General features: G+C 40.9%; 2 protein-coding genes across 5 annotated transcripts in view; one reads left to right on the top strand and one right to left on the bottom strand.

Moving 5' to 3' along the window:
* Window positions 1-24,468, bottom strand: part of LOC134212440 (Kv channel-interacting protein 4-like) — a 290,551-nt gene that overhangs the window by 158,793 nt on the left and 107,290 nt on the right. The gene's annotated exons all lie outside the window — the stretch shown is intronic.
* Window positions 1,554-8,113, top strand: LOC134216555 (uncharacterized). Its single transcript, XM_062695416.1, has 2 exons — window positions 1,554-1,972; window positions 6,371-8,113. Exon 2 carries the CDS (start codon window positions 6,788-6,790, stop codon window positions 7,892-7,894), a length of 1,107 nt encoding a protein of 368 aa, XP_062551400.1. The 5' UTR covers window positions 1,554-1,972; window positions 6,371-6,787; the 3' UTR covers window positions 7,895-8,113.

Raw genomic sequence — 24,468 nt, 5'->3', positions numbered from 1 at the left:
GTTGCATAATTTAGTGAAACTCAATCCAATCCATATGACATGGCTACCGTAGATCTTTGAGCTTGTTGGTTTGTAATTATTTGGTCTCTTAACTGGTACATAAAAGTTTACTATTTCTCAAAAAGTAATGCATATATTTAGATGTTGTTCAACGCATTAGCAGCAGCATACAGAATTTCTTAATTTGCACGTTGAATCCATTACATCAAAATAAGTCTAGGAAATGTCGTTGTGGCTTGCGCATTGCTCGTTCCGGAGCATAGAAATTGATTCTCATCAGAAATGCCATATCAAACACGAGATTGGTGGTGCAGGCAGCTTGCGATCCATTTCTTCTCATTTGAAAAGCATCAGTTCTAAGCAGTCGACAACGGTCCTCAGCGATTAAAATAAAAACTCCCCCTAAAAAAATATAAATTTTCCATAAAAAATAAGGAAATTATCAAAGAAGAAATCAGGGTGTAAGAAATGTAAAAATATAAAATATCCCTAAATATGCAAAATTTCTATGAACAATAAAAAATTTCCTACAAAACAAAAATTAATTAGCATTTTAAAAAGCAAAGAAACTCAATTACAAAAGAAAAAATCCATAAATAAATCAATATAAGCAATCAGATGCAAGCTAAAAGAATAATAATTAATAGCCATAAACAATTACAAAGCTATCTCCGAAATAAATAAATATTTTCTACACAAAAAAATTAAAACTTTCCAGATAAAAATCAACAAAAAGCAATAAAAAATATGAAAATTTTCATATCGAAATATAAGGAAAATTGCAACTTTTGCTTTTGAAAGTTGCTAATTTATTTATGTGATGTGGAAAATTTGCTTATTGCTTATTGGAAATTTTACATTATTTAGGGAAATTTTATACTTACTGCTTATACCCTGATTTCTTTATTGAAAATTTCCTATTTTTCATGGTAAATTTCTATTTTGTGTAAATCTTATTTTGCTGCCTCCTTCAGCGGATCTGCATTCTGGAGCTTTGATCAAATTTGGAAAACATATTTATCCAAAACTCTCGTACATATTCCAGAATTGAAGAAATACGTAGAATATTTAAAACTTTGTAGAATGAAAACTTTAGAAACTCAGGAAGTCTTCCGAATGGAGTAACCATCGAGCAAGCAAGTGAAGTGCGTGTTTAAGTCTTCGCGAGAATGTTTAATTATCTATCTGGTGTTCGGTGGCTCATGCGCATGTATTGCACTTCGCTCCGGTCGAAGCGGTAGCCATCGAGCTAACAAGCACAGTGCGTGTTTTAGTCGTCGCGAAGTAGTTAAGATATCGAATCAGTCTTCAGGAAAATACGTTAGACACGTGTTGTTTTTCCGAAATTTTCGTAGCCAAACCTTAGACTTGCAGTAGATTATAAATCAACCACATCATGAAAACATCGTAGCAATATCAAACCAATGGAAAATGAAATTTCATATTCTTCTAACTTATCTTCCAATCGTACCCATCCAAGAAAGTCTATTCAAACTGCAATGATTTTTTTTTCTGTAGATAACACGTACTGCAGTGTTCCAGCGTTAGGAAAATTGCAATATGCACCGTGTGCCACGTTGCACGTCAGTCGGTAGTCACCCGATCAGAAACGCATCGTCAGCAAGTTTAGGTTATAAAATAGGCAGCGCCACGCGGCTCGACCTCTTTCTCGCGCCATAGTTACTAGTGTTCACAACTTTAGAATATAAAGGTGGTTAGTGATTGTATTAAGTGTAGTTTTTTAAAAACTCAAACGACAGTCCGAAACTCCTGACTGGCGCAGCCGGTAGGATCTGGAATCACCGAGGTGTTGAAAAGGAGACCCAGCAACAGAGATCCCGGAGATAGAGCCACGTCAACCATCCGTTGGAAAACCAGCACAGGGACGACGCACGACCCCCGGAGGACGACAGCTACGGTCCGCCCCGCATCCAGCCTACAAGTCAACGAGCTCCATGCTCAAATTAATCACGTGAGTAATTTCATTGTTATATTATTATAAAACAAGTGCTTAAGTGAAAATGCCGAATACACGTAACGCGGAGATTGAGCAGCTCCAGGCACAAGTTGCCGAGCTCAGCGCCCTCGTGCGTATCTCAAATAACACACAGGGTGGTCGGGTCGACAAATTCAGTCTTCCCGATCCAATTAAAAATATGTCCGAGTTCTCGGGAAATAAAAAAGAATTGGCCGCCTGGCTCGAGGAGCTAGACGAGCTCTATTCTATGTACGTGGTGAAAGGGGAGAACGGTGCCCCGGACACCATCCCAGCCCACTATATGCGGGCGATAAAAAATAAAATCAAAAACGATGCGCGCACCACTTTGTGTGCGAGCGGAAACCCCACCACAGTGCCCGCAATCAAGCAGGTACTGCTGGAAACTTACGGTGATCAGAGAGATCTGGCTACCAACCTATCCCTTCTTTTCGGTATGAAAAAAGGTGACCGAAACCATCACAAATTTTATGGTGATGTAAAGGAACTGTGTTCCAAAATCAAAATGAATTTGGCCCTAAATCCAATTCCTATCAATAGCTTAATCGAAATATTAACCATAACTAAGTATCTAGATAACGTGGGTGAGCCACTCGCGTCTATCATCAGACAATCTAAACCCCAAACCCTTGAGCAGGCATACCAATCAGTTTGTGTAAATCAGAATGCAGAGGCGAGAAATCGTACTGCACACCAAACAAAACCGTCTTATCACTCCAGTAATAGCAGCAATAAAAACAATAATAGCAACGTCGCTTCGAAACCCATTTCTAAACCCCCGCTCAAGTCTGCGTTTCAAAGATCTAATTACAAAATAAAATCAGAAGTCCATAATAACCAGGTGGGTGACGACGAAGAGGATGTAGAGGAAGTAGAGGAGGAAAACGTTGACGACTTGAGTTGCAGTGACGATGACAACAATAACGACAAAATGCTAAGGTCAGCGAACAGGAACAAAATTTTCAAAGCGTTCGTGTAGCAAAATTGCTGACATGAACTTCATTCCATACTTGCGAGTATCCACTACCAAGGGATATTTAAACTTCCTAGTGGATACTGGTGCCAACAAATCCTATATCGATCCGTCCCATATTAATAAAGCTAAAACTACTAAGCGACCCGCTGTAGTTAGCAACAAAAATGGAAAATTTACCATTGATAGCATAGTGCATATGAACTTATTCCCTGAAGCATCAGAGAAAAGGCTTCCGTACTATGTATTCAAGTTTCACAATTTTTTCGATGGCCTCATAGGCTATGAAAATTTAGCTGCACTGCACGCAGTTATTGACACCACTAAAGATTATATCAATATTAACAAATGCAAGTACACTATATCGAAATATTATCCAACTTCAGTAAATTTTAACGAAGTGCATGAAGATATTTTTGAAATTTGCACTACTGCTAACGGTTCGTTTCTAATTGATCAAGAAATCGAACTGAATGCCAATATAATTTTGAAACCAGGAGTCTACGAAGCCCAAAATAATAAAGCTTTCGTACACCTATCCTCGAAAGATAAATCAGTGAAAGGCGAAGTCGCTCTTCCGCCATTCCCCAGCGACGCTTTTGAATTGAGAGTAATTATCAGAAAAGTAAACCGTCACTTAATTTCCCGTCCGATCACTTGAATTCAGAGGAAAAAAATGCCCTTGTAAAAACGTTGAAGCCCTTCAAAGACGTATTTTTCTCAGAAGATAAAACACTCACTTTCACACATGAAGTTAAACATTCTATTAACACCGCTGATGAAAAGCCTATTCATCAGAAAACTTACAAATATCCGTACCATCTTCGGGAGGAAGTTTCCACTCAAATTAGAAAGATGTTGGATAACGGCATTATAAGAGAGTCCTCTTCACAATGGACTTCACCCATATGGGTGGTGCCGAAAAAAATCGACAACTCCGGACAACGCAAGTATCGCATTGTCGTCGATTATAGAAAGTTAAACGAAAAGACACCAGCGGATCGGTACCCGATCCCTGAAGTGAGCGAAATCTTAGATCGACTAGGAAAAGCTCAATACTTTTCCGTCCTCGACCTAGCGAGTGGTTTCCACCAGATCGAAGTCGATACAAAGGACATTCCAAAAACAGCTTTTAACATTGACCACGGAAAATATGAATTTGTTCGTATGCCGTTCGGGCTGAAAAACGCCCCCGCGACGTTCCAACGTCTAATGGATTCAGTGTTAAGGAAACACTTAGGTATTCGATGCTTTGTCTACATGGACGACATCATTATCTACAGTACGAACTTGCAAACGCACTTAGAGGATATCAGGAAAGTTCTCCAAACTCTAAGAGACGCTAATCTCAAAGTCCAGTGTGACAAGTCAGATTTTCTACGTAAAGAGGTGGAATTTCTTGGGCATGTTGTCACCACTGAGGGGGTTAAGCCAAACCCGAACAAAATAGAAGCCATTTAATCTTGGCCTCTACCAAAAACATCCAAGGAATTGAAATCATTCCTTGGTACTATCGGTTACTATAGGCGATTTATCCCAAAATTCGCCCACATAGCTAAACCTATGACAATCAAACTAAGAGGCAAAACAAAATCAATCGAAATTGACCATGATTATGAGAAAGCTTTTGAAGAGCTTAAGAAAATCATGACCACCGATACCCTTCTAGCATACCCCAATTTCGATGAACCGTTCATATTGACAACGGATGCATCGAATTTTGCCATTGGAGCAGTTTTAGCTCAGCTACAAGCTGGTAAGGAACGACCGATCGCCTACCTATCTCGCACATTGAGCAAAGCTGAAGAAAAGTATTCAGCCACTGCAAAAGAGTTGCTAGCAATATATTTCTCAGCGAAAACATTTAGACCTTACCTTTACGGAAGAGAGTTCTCAATTTACACAGATCATGAACCTCTCACCAAGGAGTTAAAATTGACCGATTCAACTGGTAGAGTCACGAGACAAAGATTATACCTAGAACAGTTTGATTTTAAATTAATTTATAAAAAAGGCAAACAAAACGTCGTTGCCGACGGCCTTTCACGTATTCCACGTTCAGAGCTGAATCTGAATGAGGAACTGAGTAATGAAATTTATGGGTACGATCCGATATATGACCCCGAAATTATAAATAAATACGCTAACCAAATAATTATTAGGATTTCGAATGATACTAGACGAAGTCCGTATCTCGCTTGTAAAATATTCCCTGGTAACTTTCGACATGTGTTCCACAAACCGGACTATACTAACCATGACTTGAAAGACATTCTAGAAAAACACTTAAATCCGACGAAACTTAACGGCATCTTCGCCGAACCAAAAATAGCCAAACAATGCAAAGAGATAATCGAAAGTAATTTTAACAAAATCAAAGTTCGCTTTTCTAACATGAAACTTCCAGATATCATTTCAGGTAAAGACCAGAGCGAGTTCATAAGGAAAAGTCATAATTTCAATCACCGGGGCTATAAATTAACGTACGAAGAAGTTCAAAAATCAGTATACTTTCCCCAAATGCTAGCAAAGGTAAGAGATTTCATTAGAAATTGCGAATCTTGTAAGTTTGCTAAGTACGAGAGGAGGCCGTTCAAAATTCCTCTTACGAGACGAATTTATAATGGACCCTTCGAGAACGTTAACATTGACGTATTCGTAAAAGAAACTGAAAAGTTTCTCACGTTAGTGGATGCATTCTCAAAATTCGCGCAGATTTACAAGATTGCCAACGAGACAACAGAGGAAATCACGGAAACTCTGATAGAGTATTTTAAAACTTTCGGTTTACCAAAAATGATCACTTGTGATCAGTCAACAAGTTTTCGGAACGCAAAATTCAAAGAATTTCTAGAAACTCACGGAATTAAACTGCATTTTGCCAGCTGCAGCGACAGCAATGGTATTGTGGAGCGATTCCACAACACGTTGTTGGAGATGTATTTGGCAAACAGGTCAAAAGTTGAACAATTAACTTTATATGAAGGCCTTGCTATGATTACGGCCATTTATAACGACACAACGCACTCTACAATTAAATTGAAACCTAGAGAAGTTATCTTTGGCACTTGTGCTTCTCTCGACCCAATCGAAATTAATGTGGCCAAACAAATAACATTACAAAACGCTAAAGACTCATTGACAACACTGGCCAAGAATCACAATGCAAAATACAGTTGATCGACAAAGAAGAGTTTAAAAACATTAATAGACAAAGACTTTTAGTAAAGGGAAAGGCGAAACCCACTCCCAGTGGAAACAGATACAGACTGATAGACACCCTCCACGAGTCGGACAAAACTGTGACTGATAAATCTGGAATGAAAACGCATAAAAACATATCAAACGAAACTTCACGGATAACTAAGACTAAAGTAGCTAAAACTACCTTCTCGTTACAGACTATGCCTTTGGACGACGACGATTTACTCAAGAATACTTATACATGACTTAGACAGAAACCCCGTCGCCATCATTACTTTAGGACCAGCACGAATTAGTTACAATCACTTTAGAATCGTTCATCGTATAGATCTCGATCAGATAAAAGATACAATAGATTCACTAATCTTCCATACTAGAGTTGTAACGTTAGAGAAGTCAGAAGATTTTCTCATCCCCCTTATTCAAATGAGGATTACTAAATTAGGAAAAACATATAGGAAATTGACACCATCAACTAGGGTAAAGCGATGGGATCAACTAGGACAACTTTGGAAATATATTTCGGGAAGCCCAGATTCAGAGGACCTTAGAATCATTAATTCCACCAACAATAAATTAATAGATCAAAATGAAAACAGATTAGAATCAATCACATGTTTGAAGATAGGCTTAATAATCTAACGGAAACATTAAAACAATTTACATCAAGATTAAATATTTTATCATCAGAAAACAAAAGAGAGTTCGAGTCAGTAGGCTTGCTTTTCAGTCTAGATGAGTTTACCCAGCAGCTAGAAAATTTAGAAGAAGCTATAGTTTTGGCACAACACGGCATCCCCAGCAGTAAAATCATCACCGTTGAAGAAATGACGAAAATACAGCACCTCTTGGAAGCAAACGGTCTCTTAGTAGGAGCTTTAGACTTCGCCAGCGCTTATGTCGTGTCTTCAAAGGAAGCAATCGCCTATATCTTGAAAATTCCCAGAATCAAGGAGGCGGAATACAACCTCAATTACATCGAACCAGTAATTTCCAACAATTCCCGTATCCACATATCAACTAACCTTTACCTACAAGGACAAACTTCATTCTCCATCAAATCACCATGCATGATGAACAGAAATCTCTATATCTGCTCAAGCTCACAGATAGAACCGGTGACAAGATGCATTCAAAAACTAATGGGAGGAGAATCAGCAGAATGTCCCACAGAACGAACGTATACAAACAACATCATCAAAAGAATCGATGATTCAAATATAGTTATTAATGATGCGGAAGTCACCCTGACCTCGAACTGCACATTGAAAAGAAAATTAAAAGGATCATTTCTGGTACAGTTTTCGAATTGTACTCTTTTTATCAACAACGAGATGTATTCCAACATCGATAAGGAAATTCGTTTGGGTTCATTCCTACCAACAACTGGATTGAAGGTAAATTCGACAGCGGTAATCAATAGAATCCCTATAGAATATTTACAGACTCTACATTTGGAACAACGAGAACATATAGACCATATCAATCTGAGGACAGACAGCATCCACTGGAAGCTTAAGCTATTCGGATGGTCAACGCTTGGATTCGGTTCCCTAATATTCTTCATCTTTATTGGCACCGCCGTACTTTGGATCAAGAAAGTAACGGCATTCAGATCATCACCACTTAGCCGAGGAGCCGGAAATCAACAGACACCAGAAGACGTGACAGGACTCCGCGAGGACGAATACCCGAAAATAACCATGGTTCCTCAGGAGTAGCGAAGGACGAAGAAAGCCGAGGACGACTTTCCACCAAGGGGGAGGCCGTTAGGAAAATTGCAATATGCACCGTGTGCCACGTTGCACGTCAGTCGGTAGTCACCCGATCAGAAACGCATCGTCAGCAAGTTTAGGTTATAAAATAGGCAGCGCCACGCGGCTCGACCTCTTTCTCGCGCCATAGTTACTAGTGTTCACAACTTTAGAATATAAAGGTGGTTAGTGATTGTATTAAGTGTAGTTTTTTAAAAACTCAAACGACAGTCCGAAACTCCTGACTCAGACTTTTTCCATTTTTTAGCCAAGTTGAAAAAAAATCCTCCGCATCCTGGGGAACATCTTTGTTCTTAAAACTTATTCCATTATACTCTGTAAACTTTCGCCGGGTATCTTATTTCATCGCCACCATCATCAAATCCTTGAACCTATGCAATCTGTTGAATGCAATTAACGCTTTCACGATACCCGTGGGACCATCTTCTTGCGACTAGGCCGGACGTAAGAAACGAAAATGAATATGAATGATCCTTCCCTACCGAACCTTTCGTTTGCATTGCTGCACTGCGACGCCTGGCGCTGTGCGTTTTGCCACATAACGTAAAGCAGACGTGTTTGGGTCCCCCCACACAAGGCTTTCAATGAGATTACCACACTGTGCTCTGCTGGGCGGGACATTCCACCCATATTTTCTTCTATTTTCGGGCTACACACTCGCTTTCCATTCCACCCATAAACTGTGCAATTTTATGATCCTGCCGAGCACTCACTCCTAATGACTTTTAAATTTGCAGTCTCTTTCACCTCCTGATCTCAGACCACTCCACCGCGTGCGACCGGTCGTTCGTCGCTCGCGTACACCTCCCGAGAAGAGTTTACTTCCATCGAATCGGGGAAGTCTGACACAGCAGTAAGTCACAATTATTTTTGAAGTCTCTAAGGAGTGTTGTGGAGCAACTCATCCGTAGCATAACAACGGCAACGATAGAATAAAATTCTTTCGGAATGTTTTCCACAGCAGCTGAGAGCAGATCTGCAAATTTGAATAGTGCTGAGAATGCTACATCATGGCGAAATTTTATTTTGGGATCTGTTCATTTGAAAAATTAAACTGAAATTAAACTTAAACGTGACATTTAATCGAATAAACCTGCTCGCAGAGCAAGACTTTTTTTTGACAAATATCGAATCAATTAATCCTAAAAGTGACATTTCAAAAATTGAAAAATCACCCGGTCATAAGAATTGTCCGGAGCAAAACCGAATGTTATTTCTTATTCTAGGTCGCTCGTTCTTGGGTCGATAGTCTCCCTGCACGCTGGCCGCACGTGCATCTTCCTCGATTGCACACAGCCAGCGAGTGCGGAGTCTTCCCCTAAATAGATGAAATATTGTTTTCAAAATATGAACTATGGGCATTTTTACCACATACTACACCTAACAAATATAGTTTTCTGATACCATCTCATGATTGAGGAATTATAGATTCCAAAACTACTGAACCGATTGGCATAAAAAAATGTATGCAGAAGTTTTTGAGGCCGGGGAAGGTTCTTAAGATGGTTCGAGACCACTTCCCCCTTTGGACAGTGGGTCTCCCATACAAATGAAACTTAAATTTCTTCATAACTCGAGAATTAACCAGAGAATAAGAGTTGCTTTTCACCTCTGGACAAGAACGGTTGTGTGTTACTTCGAGTGGTATTTCAGAGCAGAAGTGTAGGGTAAGGGAGGTATTTTGGACCACCAGTTCGACGGCTCATATTTTGGACCACTGAGTGGTAATTCCTCTTGGTGGTCCAAAATAAAAGCCCCCGTAAGGGTGGTCCAAAACACATTCTTTACCCTTCTGCCGCTAACCGTAAGTCGAGCACATCTGTATATGGGCCGCCATATACAGATGTGCTCGACTTGCGGTTAGCGGCAGTGTATACAAATGTATTGTGATATAGAGGCTCTCATTTACAGTTGATAGTTTCTGACGCTATTGTGTTCAGATAAGTGTCCATTTGAATCGTTTTATTGCTATCTAATTCAATCCCTCGCGCAACAAAAGTGTGTTGCTGCACGCCTTGGAAGTATAGCTTCCACAGAAAATCATGGATGAAGACAGTGATCACAGCGAAGATATTCCCACTAAGATGAAACCCCCCGATGAAAATACTGATCTGCCACATACTAACTCGATTATCGTGCCACAGTCGGCATCGCATGTTTCCCATACACCGGTGTCTCCAAATGTCAATGGTTCTGCTCTTGTTCTGCCTCCGATGCCACCTCTTCCATCCTCCTGAATTATCTTGCGAAAGAAGGACATGGAAAGTTCGTAGATCCTCGCGTTCCTCAAGTATCTATTCTGAAGTGCCAGCAATCAGCCGAAGGTAGAGTGAAAAGCGATGTGAAGTCTTTTACTCACAGTAATGAAATCCGTGTTACATTCTAGGGCACTATTCTTCCCAGCTATGTTGAAATTGATAAGGCTCTAATTCGCGTTCGGTTTAATACACCTAAGGTCATGCTTTGTTCCAAGTGTAAAAAGTTTGGTCACACTGAGTCCTATTGCTCGAATCAGGCGCGTTATGGTAAGTGTGGGCAACGCCACAATGAAGGGGAATGTTCTGTCCAACAGCCTGCGTGTCTGTATTGTAAAGGTACTCACATGTTCAAAAATGAGTGCCCTACATACAGAAAGCAGATGGTACTAGCTAGAGTCATCCAGAAGTCCAAATTGAGTTACACCGAAACAGTCAAAACGAATAGATCAGAAGGCTTCGTACATGACAATCCATACAACTCATTGAGCGAATTGTCTGAAGTTGAAGAAGAACTTCCGTGCCACAGCAACTACGTTGTGCCTGAGCGTAGAAAGCTCAGATCAGTCAACAATGTCAAACGAACAAAACCTGACAGTGAGGATAGTCCACGTGCTCTCAATATTTCTCGGAAGAATGGTAATGAGTCTAAGTCACATCATGAAGTTCCAGTTTTCAATAAAGATAATTTTCCTTCTTTCTCTAGTGAGGTGATAAGAAATCATGCTAGAATAGTAAACAGTACCTCTAACACATGTACATGCAAGTTTACAATCACCCAACTGATTCACCTTTTCTCAGACATGTTCGGCCTAGATAAGAAGTGGACAGTCGTCTTGTTGAAACCGACTCCCATATTCAAAAGTTTCTTCTCTAAATTAATAACATCAATGCCTCTCCTTGCCTCTTTTGTGTCTATCAATGACTAATTCGAGAAAAAGTAAAAGTTTCTTTCCATTTTACAGTGAAATTGTAGAAGCATCCTTAAAAAATTGGTAATCTCAGATTTTTCATTATTACCGTACATGCAGACTGCTTTGTATTATCAGAAACATTTCTAATAAATAGTTTGTCCTTTAGTATACCTTCATTCAACATTGTTCGACTGGATCGTAGCAATCGGGCAGGTGGAGTATTGATAGGCATCAAAAATGATTATTCTTTTGAACGCGTTGTAATCACAAATATCTCTCCAATTGAAATTGTGGCCTGCACCATAAAGGTTGATACTCAATCAATAACAATTGCTTCAATTTACATTGCTCCTTCGGTAAAACATGATATTATTAAATTGCGTCGAGTGGTAGATCGAATTCCTCAGCCGGCTTTCTTATTAGGAACATGGAACAGCATGGGGAGATTCTATAAATGATGTAAAGGCGAATATCATTTACGGTATACTAGATGGATATAATCATTCGGTTTTGAATACGGGGGAAATAACACGTATAGCATTACAATTAATTGCATATTATTCGGCAACTCGGCCGTACGAAAACCATTTTTTTTGTTAAATATCTTGGCTGTGCATATGCACAGCCAATATATTTAACACGTATAGCATGTCCTCCTCATAAATGTAGCAGCGTTGACCTTTCTATATGTTCATCAGAGCTTCCTTTAAATACTTCCTGGGCTGTCATGGATGATCCAGCCGGTAGTGATCATATCCCCATCTGATTCTATCACAAACGCCAGAATGACACTCGCCCGAATGACAACGCCCGAATGTAACAGTCGCCCGAATTCCATTCGCCCGAAAAGACCAAACGCCCGAAAAGACCATTTGCCCGAATGGACCACTCGCCCGAAAAGACCATTCGCCCGAATGGACCACTCGCCCGAATGGACCATTCGCCCGAATAGGTCATATATTTATGTATACCTCCAGATTCTATAACAACATGTTATTTTTCCTAATCATATTAAAAGAAAAAATATGCCAATCACCTGGAATATATGAACGTACCAGTTTGTCTAGTTTTTCATTCTTTTCTGCTATTTTAGATGTCTTCTTAGCCTGCAGTGGTCGCATTTCTTTCTTCTAGTTGGAACTGTTTTGGAACGCTGTAAAACGGAGGACTTCCTCGTTTCAAAAGCGTATTCCACTTATTGTGCCACCCTAAAATGTTATTGGAAGTTCGAGGAATACTGTTTAGGGTATTTTCATAGACCGACCATAGTTAAGGGGAGAAAAGTGAGTCTCTAATGGTCTTTTTGTGCGTTGATTGGCGACCATTCACATGAGCCCGCTACGTTAGGCATAAGTACGTTAGGCATGATGGACGTTTCCCATTACGGACGTTAGGGATAATGTACGTTAGGCAATATGGTCGTTTGACATAATTTTGCTTCTTTATGTCATGGGTTGTTCTTTGGGTCATTTATGTATTACGTCCATTGTGCCTAACGGGTACACCCCATTCAAATAATACTTGCTTACATAAAAAATACCTTTCTTTGGGCAAGATTTTCGAACCTCATTGAATGCCTACTAAGGGAGCATACTAAGGGAACAAACTTTTTATAGGCAAGTTGAATTCTGTAATCTTTCCCGTATGCCGTTTGTAATCCCAATCGCTGATGTTTTCTAAAAAAAAAACTTTGGTTGATGAGGAAGAATCATCATTGAAACTTAAATTTGGGATGACACGTTCCTCAGCTTTAATCTCAGCCATCTTAAAATCCAATAGTATATAATCTGGATCTAACATATACTGATAAATTTCGTTCCATAAATGAACAAAAGGCTGTATTATACGTTCCCGTGTTTTAGCATTAATACCAGGGGAACGAATCGACGGTGTTGACCTTCGCATAGAGTTCCATGAATTGTGAACACTTGAGCAAACTGTTGTGGAGCAGTTGAGAATGTTCCGTCAATTATCCAAATCTTGGGTTGTGTTTACAACACTGAATGATGTGTTGAACAAAATAGAAAGATCGTCCCATCATGGACAATGGATAATCAATCGCAAGAATGATTCTGCGTCCAATGTTATCATATAGCATCCGTCGATATGCACATAAATAACGTCACATTCTGATGGTTAGAAGAGTTCATCACGTTGTCACTCCCGTTACATTTAAACGAATTTTGCTTGAACCTTAATACTTAGGGAAGAAATCATGCCTTCAATACATTTAGAAAGAACAATTTATGAAGAAAAGAAGGGTGAATTCCTATTTGCGCCTCTTATTTTTGACGATTGGTTCAAAAAAATACCCTTGCAACGTTATTTTTCGCTACAGCTCTAATTATTCTGTCAGGTTTTGATTCATTTCAGGATGTGTGTGGACCGGTATAAGTGACCAGCATTCATGAAACATATTTTAATATCTGATTCTCTCAACAATGCTGAGCGATTGAAACTGACTTTTTTCTATGTGAATGGATTGCAAGACAGTGATGAGTAGATTTTATTTTTAATCAATGTTAAATGGGGCTTTACACCTAGGGAATGTTTCCCGTCGGATTTTGGTCCCTGTGCCCTGGGGAAAAACCTGCGAACCGAATTCCCGAGGTGTGAAGCTACCTTAAAGGACTTTATGCATACGTATATAAAGAAATAAAGTTATTATATGAATATTATGAAAAATAAAGTACATAACGTCGTTATTTTTCTTATTATTTTACACATAAACGAAACGAATATTTAGATACATGTGAGTGACGTGTACAACAAAATATGAGATAAATAGGAAATCAAATATACTATTTCTTTCTATTACTCACAAAAAATCTTTTCATCAAGTAAAGTGAAGAGTTTATTCGGGAATAGTTGTCTATTCGGGCGAATGGTCTTTTCGGGCGAATAGTCTTTACGGGCGAATGGTCCATTCGGGCGAATGTTCTTTTCGGGCGTTTGGTCTATTCGGGCGAATGGAATTCGGGCGTTTGTCATTCGGGCGAGTGTTTTTCGGGCGTTTGTGATAGAACCCCCCATCAGTATAACGTATGGAAATCACGAATATGATGAAATTGAAATACCTATTTATTTTTGTCGTCATATTAACTGGGAAACCTACACAACATCGATGCTGAAAGCAATTCATACTACTTTAAATATGCATCCAGAACAGTTATATCCGCTTATAACGTCAGTTATACACGAGGCAGCTTTAAAAGGTCAAACCAAACCGAAATCCCAAAAATTCATTGCCCGTAGCAAACTCCCCACTATTTGGGTGGGATAAAAATTGCTCAGAAATAATTAACAAAGATCAGACGCATTTAAACTGTTTAGAAAATCAGGTGCTATTAAAAACTATTTAAGAGCTGAAGCAAAAAGTAAACGTCTTTTAAAACAAAAAAAGAAGAATTTCTGGAAAAACTATTTAGAATCTTTGTATAGTCAAACGGCTCTTAGTTCACTATGGGAAACTGCTCGTAGAATGAGAAATTATGTACCTCCTATATCTAATTTAGAAAAATTCAACTATGATTGGATTAATGAGTTTGTCGATACAATATGTCCTCCATTCGTTCCGTTAGAGAAACCCGTGTTCCATAATTTAAGCAATTATAACACCAGCTTATTGGAAGATTATACTCTCGCTGAAATGGAACATGCATTAATAGCTTGCAAAAATTCGTCTCCAGGATTAGACAACATCAAATTTTCGTTAATCAAAAGGTTACCAGAACCAGCTAAGCTTCTTCTTCTGAGGTCATTTAATTGGATGATCTAGAACAATGAAATCCATCATACTTGGTCAGACATTAAAATTGTAGCCATTCCTAAACCTGGACAGCATCCAGGCTCTGCGAGCTCATATCGTTCTAATGGTTTACTTTCATGCTATAGAAAAACCTTGGAAAAAATGATTCAGTTTAGATTAGAAAGCTGGGCTGAGAAAAACAACGTTCTGTCTCCAACTCATATTGGGTTCAGACAATCAAGGGGTACACGAGATTGTCAAATATTATTATCAACTGACATACAACGGGCGTATGCGTTGAAAGAAGAACTTGCCACGATATTTTTGGATATTAAAGGGGCTTGCGATTCAGTTCTGATCGATATACTATGTGAGAAACTCAATAATTTAGGAGTGCTCGGGCAATTATCATGATTTTTATACTCATTACTTTCGTTCAAGAAAATGCATTTTGAACAAAATAATGTAATAGCTTTTACTCGTTATAGTATTGACGGGCTAACACAAGGCTCTCTTTTGAGTCCCTTACTGTATAATGTATCTTCTTCTTCTTATTGGCATTATATCCCCACACTGGGACAGAGCCGCCTCGCAGCTTAGTGTTCATTAAGCACTTCCACAGTTATTAACTGCGAGGTTTCTAAGCCAGGTTACCATTTTTGCATCCGTATATCATGAGGCTAACACGATGATACTTTTATGCCCAGGGAAGTCGAGACAATTTCCAATCTGAAAATTGCCTAGACCGACACCGGGAATCGAACCCAGCCACCCTCAGCATGGTCTTGCTTTGTAGCCGCGCGTCTTACCGCACGGCTAAGGAGGCCCCCCCCTGTATAATGTATACATAAATGAAATAAACAATTTCATCCACGAGAAGTGTTTTCTAGTCCAATTCGCCGATGATAGTTGCTTTTGGACTTTCGTTAAAAATGTTAAACTAACTGAACAATATTTACAATCAACACTAAACAACCTGAAGATATGGGCTAATAACATTGGTTTCACATTCTCCCCTTCTAAAAGAGAATTAGTAATATTTTCTAGAAAACGTTCTCCTACAAATGTGGACCTAAGACTCGGCGAAGATAAAATTAAACAACTGTCTTCCACAAAATATTTAGGAATATGGTACGATCAGAAAAGCAATTGGAAGATGCATGTTGAATATTTAGTGAAAAACTGTCACAAACGTGTGAATTTTCTTAGGACGATATCTAATTGGTGGGGATTGGATATCTAATCTTGGTGGGGAGCACACCCAACGGATATGATTAAACTTTACAAGACAACTATACTGTCGGTATTAGAATATGGCGGCTTCGTATCCCACCAAACAGCAAAAGTTCATTTCATAAAACTAGAGAGGATTCAGTATAAAATTCTTAGAATATGTTTGGGTCTAATGACATCCACACATACTATGTCAGTGAAAGTTCTTGCATGAGTGTTACCACTAAATACTAAATTCCATCTTCTGAATTCAAGATATCTGGTTTCAAAGCACATCTCATCTTCATGCATTCTCAAAAATATAGATGAATTAATCGAAATAAAACCTCAATCCCCTTTCTTAAAATCTTATAGATTGTGTTTGACGATACCATCCAAACCTAAAGAGAGCATGAACTATTCCGATATCGACCGCTCATACGTATTTCCAAAATTTACAGTCAATACATCTTTACTGAACGAGGTTCGTAATTTACCGGGCTTAATACCGACTATGATCCGATCTCTTTGCAACGAAAAAAAATGCAGAATTTAACAAGTAAAATATTTTTTACACCGATGGTTTTCACCGATGGGAAAGACAGGTTTTGGAGGCTACAATACTAATCACCAAGCATTTTTCAGTCTGACAGATCCATGCTCGGTATACACGGCAGAATCAACGGCTATTTGGTATGTGCTGAACTATTTAAAATCTTTGTTACCGGGGGATTTTCTAATTTGTTCGGATAGCTTAAGCTCCTTGGAAGCTATTATTACAATACGAATATCCTCCAAAATTAGTCCCATGGTACTAAAATTCAGAAACTCTATTTCTGAATTACAACAACAAAATTTTAAAGTGTCTTTTCTTCGTGTTCCCTCTCATTCCGGAATACATGGAAATGAGTATGCGGATACTCTGTCCAAAAAAGGTACCAAGGTTACACTCTGAATTCGCATCTTTTTAGAATCAATATCACTCAATCCAACTTGTGCGATTGCCAAGAAGACTACCACCACTTCGACCATGTGCTATGGAACTGCGATAACTACACGGAACCTCGAATCACAATGCAGGACGCACTGACACGTATAGGCAGACAACCCAAGACTCCAATAAGAGATATTTTGGGAACGATGATCATTCCAGCTATGCAGATAATTAATAATTTCATTGTTCGAGCTAAAATTAAGCTATAGATGTTATTATTTCACAATATTACAAATTAATAATCTAAATACTACTAATAGATGTATCGGCTACGTGATGGTGTGTATAGTTACCAAAATTGACTAATAAAAAAAACAGAGAATAAATCAATTTTAGGCGACACGAAGTTCATCGGGTCTGCTAGTATTTGCATAAAAACGGTTTTATTATGTTGCCTACAAACTCATGAAGGTAAGGCAGAACAAAGCACCTTGCGTCCCCTTTTCTCTTTTTTCTAGCATTTTTGGGGTCATGTAACAAAAATTACGACATTTGTTTAAATGCTTTTTCAATATTTTTGTGTTATTAAATACACTCTTCCGCTTCCTCCTCACGAAATCCAAATTTAAAAGTATACAGGATTTTGTTTTTACACGATTTTTTTTCGCTCGTATTTTTGATCGTGTGGCTTCAATTTACCACCAAACTCTTCGCAACATGTTTCAAAAAATCCAGAATAAATCGAAGAAAAATCACATGATAATTAATATGCGTTAAACATTAAGGATGAGCGGAAAATTGAAAAAAAGTAAATCGTGTAAAAACAAAATCCAGTGTACTCGCGTTTTCAAAGGCACACCACAAAATACGGAAGCAATGCACACCTGTCATTTTTAATATTTCAGCTTTGCTGCGTCGCAGCATGCGTGAAATAATAAAAATGACAGTTGTGCATTGCTTCCGTATTGAGTGGTGTGCCGTTGAAAACGCGATTTCTTTTTAATTTGGATTCCGTGGGGATTGTCCTTAACTGCATCTGTTTACGGATTTATTGTATGGAAAAATTCATTGTTTCTTTACAAGCAGTTTTCCAGTGAAAATTATATATTTTGATACACATAATTGTTAATTCCTACCTATAAGTTTTAATAAGGCTTCTTCTTCTTCAATGGCCCTACATTCCAACTGAAACTTGGCCTGCTTTTCAACTTAAAATTCTATTTGCATTTGCAAGGCTACTAGAAATCAATAATTATTACTCTATAGCATTATTTAATATTGTGCTACGGAAATCAAACGTCTAGCTACGAAGATCTTTCATGATTATCTGTTTTGGTTTTGCCTTTCTCGTACAACAAAGTTGTACCGAAAGGCTATATGATCACTCCAAAAACGAACTTTTGATAGGAGCCCCGGAGACCCATAGTGATATATACCAATCGACTCGACTCGCATGTGTGTATGTGTATACATTTTATAGACACACTTTTTGGAACTTAGAATTGTCCGAAAAATACTCATTTATATTTTTTAATATTTTTTGCACGAGATAGGCACCAACACCGCCAGGTGGACTAATCAGGGTTTTTTTTATTGTTTTGATGGAAACCTTATCCTCATTTTTTAATGCTAAGAATAAAGACTCCAAAACCTACCTACATCAAAATAACTTGCGTCCAAATTTCATCAAGTTGTCTCTAGAGTACCCCCACCATGGTCGCATTCTTTTTCCCTTCAGCTAATATTGCCGAAGCCGCTTGTGTTCATTCTATTCTTTGAAAAAGATCTTCCGGTTCAATTGCGTGTCACCTTGAATTTCCGCCTTGCTCCTTCCTCCCGCACGAATGTGCCGGATGTTTTATTTATTATCGTTCGATACACTTCACCGATGAAGTGAATCACCACCGCACCGGGAACGTCAAAACTTCGGCGGCTCCGGAAATGAAAAGCTTCTCCTATATGGATGGACCAACTTTCTTCGGCTGTGTGATCTATCGCCCGGGATAGGATGCGAGACAATGACACAAAGAAAAGACAATCGTTGCCGGGAAACTTCAAAAGGGAAGCTCAAGGTACAACAGACATAAATTTTTATTCGTGAACCGCCGCCCGTACCGAAATTTCTGAGGAACAAATCTGCACAAATAAGTAACATGTAGCAATGAATCTAATACGCTTCTATCATCATCAAAGGGAGCAAGTATGCGATAAAAATGCCAAGCGAGCTAGTCCAAGATTAATTGAGATTTGTTCCGTCGGATACCGAGAAAAGGGGCGCAAGCATTTCGCGAGTAAGTCTGACAGCCTTCTTTTGTGTTCGAAATCTTATGTCGTCGCAGCTTGCGGTTCGTAGTTCTGATTGATAGTTCCGTGATGGTGTAGAAAGAGTGTTAGAATGTAAATTAAATCTTGTTGAAATAATCTTGTCTTTCTAGTAGAACATGAAAGGAAATGAAAAACAACCATAAAAGTAAAAAAAACACTGTTTCTGGAATATCAAAGAGTTTTTTTTGCATGTCTGGGAAACAAAAAATATTATCACTGGTGCCTAATTTAATGCATCAGAATACAATATAAATAATGCTTTCCACATGCTTCTCTAAAATGTTCCTTTTTGTGTATGTATTTGCAAGCAAGCAATGCTCCATGTAAAGTTGTAGTGCCAAAAAGAAGCTACAGACCACGAACGTCTCGTATATGTTTTGCAATACCTCCTTCCTTTACTTCTTCGGTGCACGTACAGCTTTAATGTGCTACTCAAACGTCACGATCCATTCTCCAAATCCAATTCGCCATCAAGCCAAAAGCTCATGAAGGGCGCACGTCCATTGTTATGATAATTTGCATCCACCTGGATCCGCCTTTTCCATCAATTGATTTTCTTTCATCCGGTCTCCCCGACACCCCCAATTGCACACGTTTCGTAAAACTTTGGTCGCCTGATTTTTCTTTGCTTTCGGAATTCCTGATTGTCTAGTGGTGTTAGGAAGCTAGGACTAACGGAAAGGTGCTCTTTTCCTAGTTTTGCGATATCATTGTGTTGTTCACGTTAGAAGTGTTCTATTCCGATGGCGATTTTTTTTTTCGTTCCGTTTGTTAGAATGTTCATTTTCCACATTTTCTACTATCGTTGATCGTCCAAGTCGACGCAAACTGATTTAAATTCAACGGTCTGCTTCGGGCAGGAGCGAAGCCAAGCGAGCAAAGTTTTTGCGCCACCATCCGGTGGTGGTGCATTTCTAGTTGCTTTGGCCTGATGATGAATAAACAAAGTTCCTGATTCAGGCTAGATACGCTGGACTCACGGAAGGGAGAAATTGCTCGACATTATCTGATGCAATGATGATTATTTGAGTCAAGTTGCAATCAGTTGATTGAAATAGTAGTGTATGCAAATCAGATAAACAAAACGAATTGAAATCAATTTTATTTTTGAACGAACAATCAATTTATTGGCTCATTTTAGGACATGATACCATTAGGCTCCACACACAAATGTCTCATTATTAATTATTTATATCAAAACGATCTATCGTTGTGACACACTTTATCATTTCAGTAGTGTCGAAACAGCTGTTTCTGAAACGTTTCTCACTCGGAACGGAATAATACGTTTAGTATCGCCGTCCCTTATTTTGCAAAAGTACAAAATTTTATAGGTACACTCAACCTTCGATTTAACGCACTTTTTGCCTTTCTCGTATACTAAGTATACGTAAAGGCTATATGATCGCTCCAAAAACAAACTTTTTATAGAAGGCTCGGAGACCCATAGTGTTATATACCGATAGACTCAGTTCGACGAATTGAGGTGATGTCTGTGTGTATGTGTGTGTGTGTGTTTTTTTTTTTTTTTTTTTTTTGCAAGGGTTAAAGGCCATCAAAAATCTGCGCGACAGACACCTCGAGCATCCACACTATGCTCGAAGGCGAACAGGGATGGGCTCCTCCCGACCTGCTAAAAATGTGCCTCCCGGATAAACCGGGTCCCTTATCCTCCTTGCCTCGATCCCCAGGACCACTGGATGCTGCGACTACTTCAGGGGGCTGTGCTCATGCACTTCTTCTAAAATTCCGGCCCCTAAGCTTAGGCTAGTTCGCCGACTGGCTTGCTGAGATCCACTGCTACGTCTCGATCCCTCGGCGGTTGTGCCGCAAACTTCCTCACTCGAATCCTCCTGACTTCCCCGGCGTCGAGGGTGGTCCACCAGTTCCGGTGAAGGAAACTTCCGCACTGATGGTGCCCCGACTACCGGCGGCTATCGCAGGGGACGCTTTCGCGCATTGCGCCGACTTCGTCTTCGGGTTGCAGAGGTGGTCCGACAGTTCCGGTGGTGGATAACGTCCGCACTGGCGGTGCCCTACATACCCGAAGCACTTCCTTCTTCTTTCTTCTTTCTTCAGCAGGTTGACGGTTCGAGTGCCGAGGTCGGTCCGACGATTCCGGTTGGCAGAAGACTTCCGGTTCGCTGGCGCCCCGACGACTCGAGACCCAACACTGCTCACTATGCTGGATTTTGCTCCAAACCGACGCTTACTTGCTGGTCCCTTCTCCATCGACGCTGCAGCTCTGACATTATTTGTGTCACGACTCTGGTTACCGCATGCCACGTACCTTCATCGCGACACATTCGCTCTGCGATGTTGTCCGCCCTTATGGCAGGCATTCTCCTACGTGCCTCCGCAAACCTCGGGCAGTCGAATATCACGTGCTCTGGAGTCTCCTCTACGTCGATACATCGCCGGGCAGAATGGCGATGACGCATGGCCACACCGGTGCAAATATTGGCGGAAACAACCGTGTCCGGACAGGAACTGTGTGAGGTAAAGTTCACCTCACCATGCTCCCTGTTCACCCACGTCGACACATTGGGGATGAGCCGATGGGTCCACCTTCCATTATCCGCATTGTCCCACTCCTGCTGCCACTTCACCATAGAGTCCAGTCTCACCGCCTTCCTCACATTTCTGGTATCCCTCCGTTGGTAGCACTCGATGTCCTCTGCTAGGGTTATGCAGACTGGAATCATCCCTGCGATAACGCAAACTGCCTCCGACGAAATAGTTCGGTACGCACTCGCGACTCGAATGGCCATTAGACGAAACACGCTATTCAGCTTCCTCCGGTTACGTTTCGTCTTGAGCGCAGCTCCCCAGGCTGGAACTCCGTACCTTAGTATCGAGGATGATACTGACGCAAGAAGACGCCTACTGCTGCCTTTCGGACCGCCGACGTTCGGCATGGTCCTTGCTAACGCACTGATCATTTGAGCCGCCTTTTCACAGGAATAGTCCACGTGGGTGTTGAAGTTCAACCGGTCATCAATCATCACACCTAGATGTCTCAGAGTCCGCACCGACGGGATGTCGTGCCCTCCAATGGTAATCTGCATCCGCTGGATTACTTTGCAGTTGCTGACCAGCATCACTTCCGTTTTGTGATGAGCCAGCTGCAGCTTGACTCCATTCATCCAGGTTTCTACTGCGTCGGTCGCTTCCGCCACCAGCATTTCCACCTCCTCCAGTGACTCACCGGTTATCGTTAGGACGACATCATCCGCGAATCCGTAAATCTTTACACCTTTGGGCAACTTCAGCATCAGCACCCGTTGTACATCACATTCCATAACGTCGGGCCTAGTATGGACCCTTGTGGAACGCCCGCCGTAACTCTGATCGACTTCTGCCCCGAGTTCGTGTCGTAAACCAGAATCCGGTTCAGGAAGTAGCTCCTAAGGATCTTACACAGGAAGTCGGGGATTCGCATTCCATGCAGCGCTGCGGCGATGGCCTCCCAGCTGGCACTATTGAACGCGTTTTTGACGTCAATCGTCACTACCGCGCAGAACCGATTGCCGCTCCTCTTCTTCTTGGACGCCCTCTCTGCATCTTCAATGACTGTCCTGATTGCATCCACAGTCGATCTGCCTTTGCGGAATCCGAACTGTTTTTCCGATAAGCCAGTCTCACCCTCCGTGAACTGTGTGCCTATTAAGGATGACCCTTTCCAGAAGCTTCCCCAGTGTATCCAGCAGACATATGGGCCTATACGATGCTGGATTCCCCGGCGGTTTTCCTGGTTTCGGCAGCAGCACCAGTTTCTGGATCTTCCACGTGTCCGGAAAATTACCGTCTACTAAACACTTCTGCAGCACCATCCTGAACAGATCCGGGAACGCCAAAATCGCGGATTTTAGAGCCACATTTGGAATTCCATCCGGACCCGGAGCTTTTTTCAACTTCAAACCTTTCGCCACTGATAATAGCTCGTCATTGGTGACTTGCATACCTGCAGCGGTTACTCGGTCTTCATCTTCGTACGGCGTACGCGGCCACGTCGTAGAACCATGCTGCGGGAAAAGACCGTCCACGATGATCTTCAGCTTGTCTGGACACATTTCGGCTGGCGTCGCTGGACCCCTGATCTTCTTTGTCACAACTCGATAAGCGTTACCCCAAGGATCAGCGTCAGCTTCCTGGCACAACTCCTTGAAGCAGTTAGACTTGCTGATTTGGATCGCCCGTTTGAATGCCGCTCTAGCTTCACGGAAAACTATCTTTCGCTCCTCTCTGACCATTTCAGACCGTGCCCTTTGAACGTGTCTCCTAGCTCTGAGACAGGCAGCGCGAAGGTTAGCAAGATTTTCGTTCCACCAGTAACTTGGCCGTCGGCTATTCGTTGGCTCCAATTTCCTCGGCATCGTCGCATCGCAAGCCCTCGCTAGCGTTTCCGTCAGTTGGTCTGCGTCAAGGTTTGTGGCGTCGCTGTTCACTCGAAGTGCTTCGATAAAAAGATCCTTATCGAAATCCTTCGTCTTCCATCTTCGCCAACTAGACCTTGTCTCCCGTCGTACCGTCGGCGTTCGCGTTCCAACACTATATCGGATCGCCTGGTGATCGCTATGGGTATATTCTTCACAAACTCTCCAGTTCATGTTCCTCGCCATCGACGGACTGCAGAACGTGACATCGATGATGGACTCCCTGCCATCTCTGCGGAATGTACTAACGGTACCTTCGTTGCACAATCTTACTTCCAGCTTAGCCAGCGCCTCCAGCAAACTGTAACCTCTGGCGTTAGTCAGTCTGCTTCCCCAATCCACTGCCCAAGCATTGAAATCGCCTCCGATGATCACTGGATTTCGGCCGATCAGCTTCTCCGTGAGTGAGTCCAGCATCCGGTTATACTGCTCCAAAGTCCACCTTGGGGGTGCGTAACAGCTACACACAAAGATCCCGTTAATTTTGGCGATTACGAAACCCTCGCTTGAACTGTCTACCACCTCTTGGATAGGAAATCTGCCCATCACTTGGATAGCCGCAATCCCCGTAGCATCCGCCACCCAGTTGCCGTTGTCAGAAGGAATCCGGTACGGCTCAGCAATAATTGCCACGTCGCACATTGCTTCTGTTGTCGACTGCCACAACAGCTGCTGTGCGGTGTCGCAATGGTTGAG

This window comes from Armigeres subalbatus, chromosome 2 (genome assembly GCF_024139115.2).
Source record: "Armigeres subalbatus isolate Guangzhou_Male chromosome 2, GZ_Asu_2, whole genome shotgun sequence".
NCBI classification, from domain to species: domain Eukaryota; kingdom Metazoa; phylum Arthropoda; class Insecta; order Diptera; family Culicidae; genus Armigeres; species Armigeres subalbatus.
This window is presented reverse-complemented; position numbering and strand designations above follow the sequence as displayed.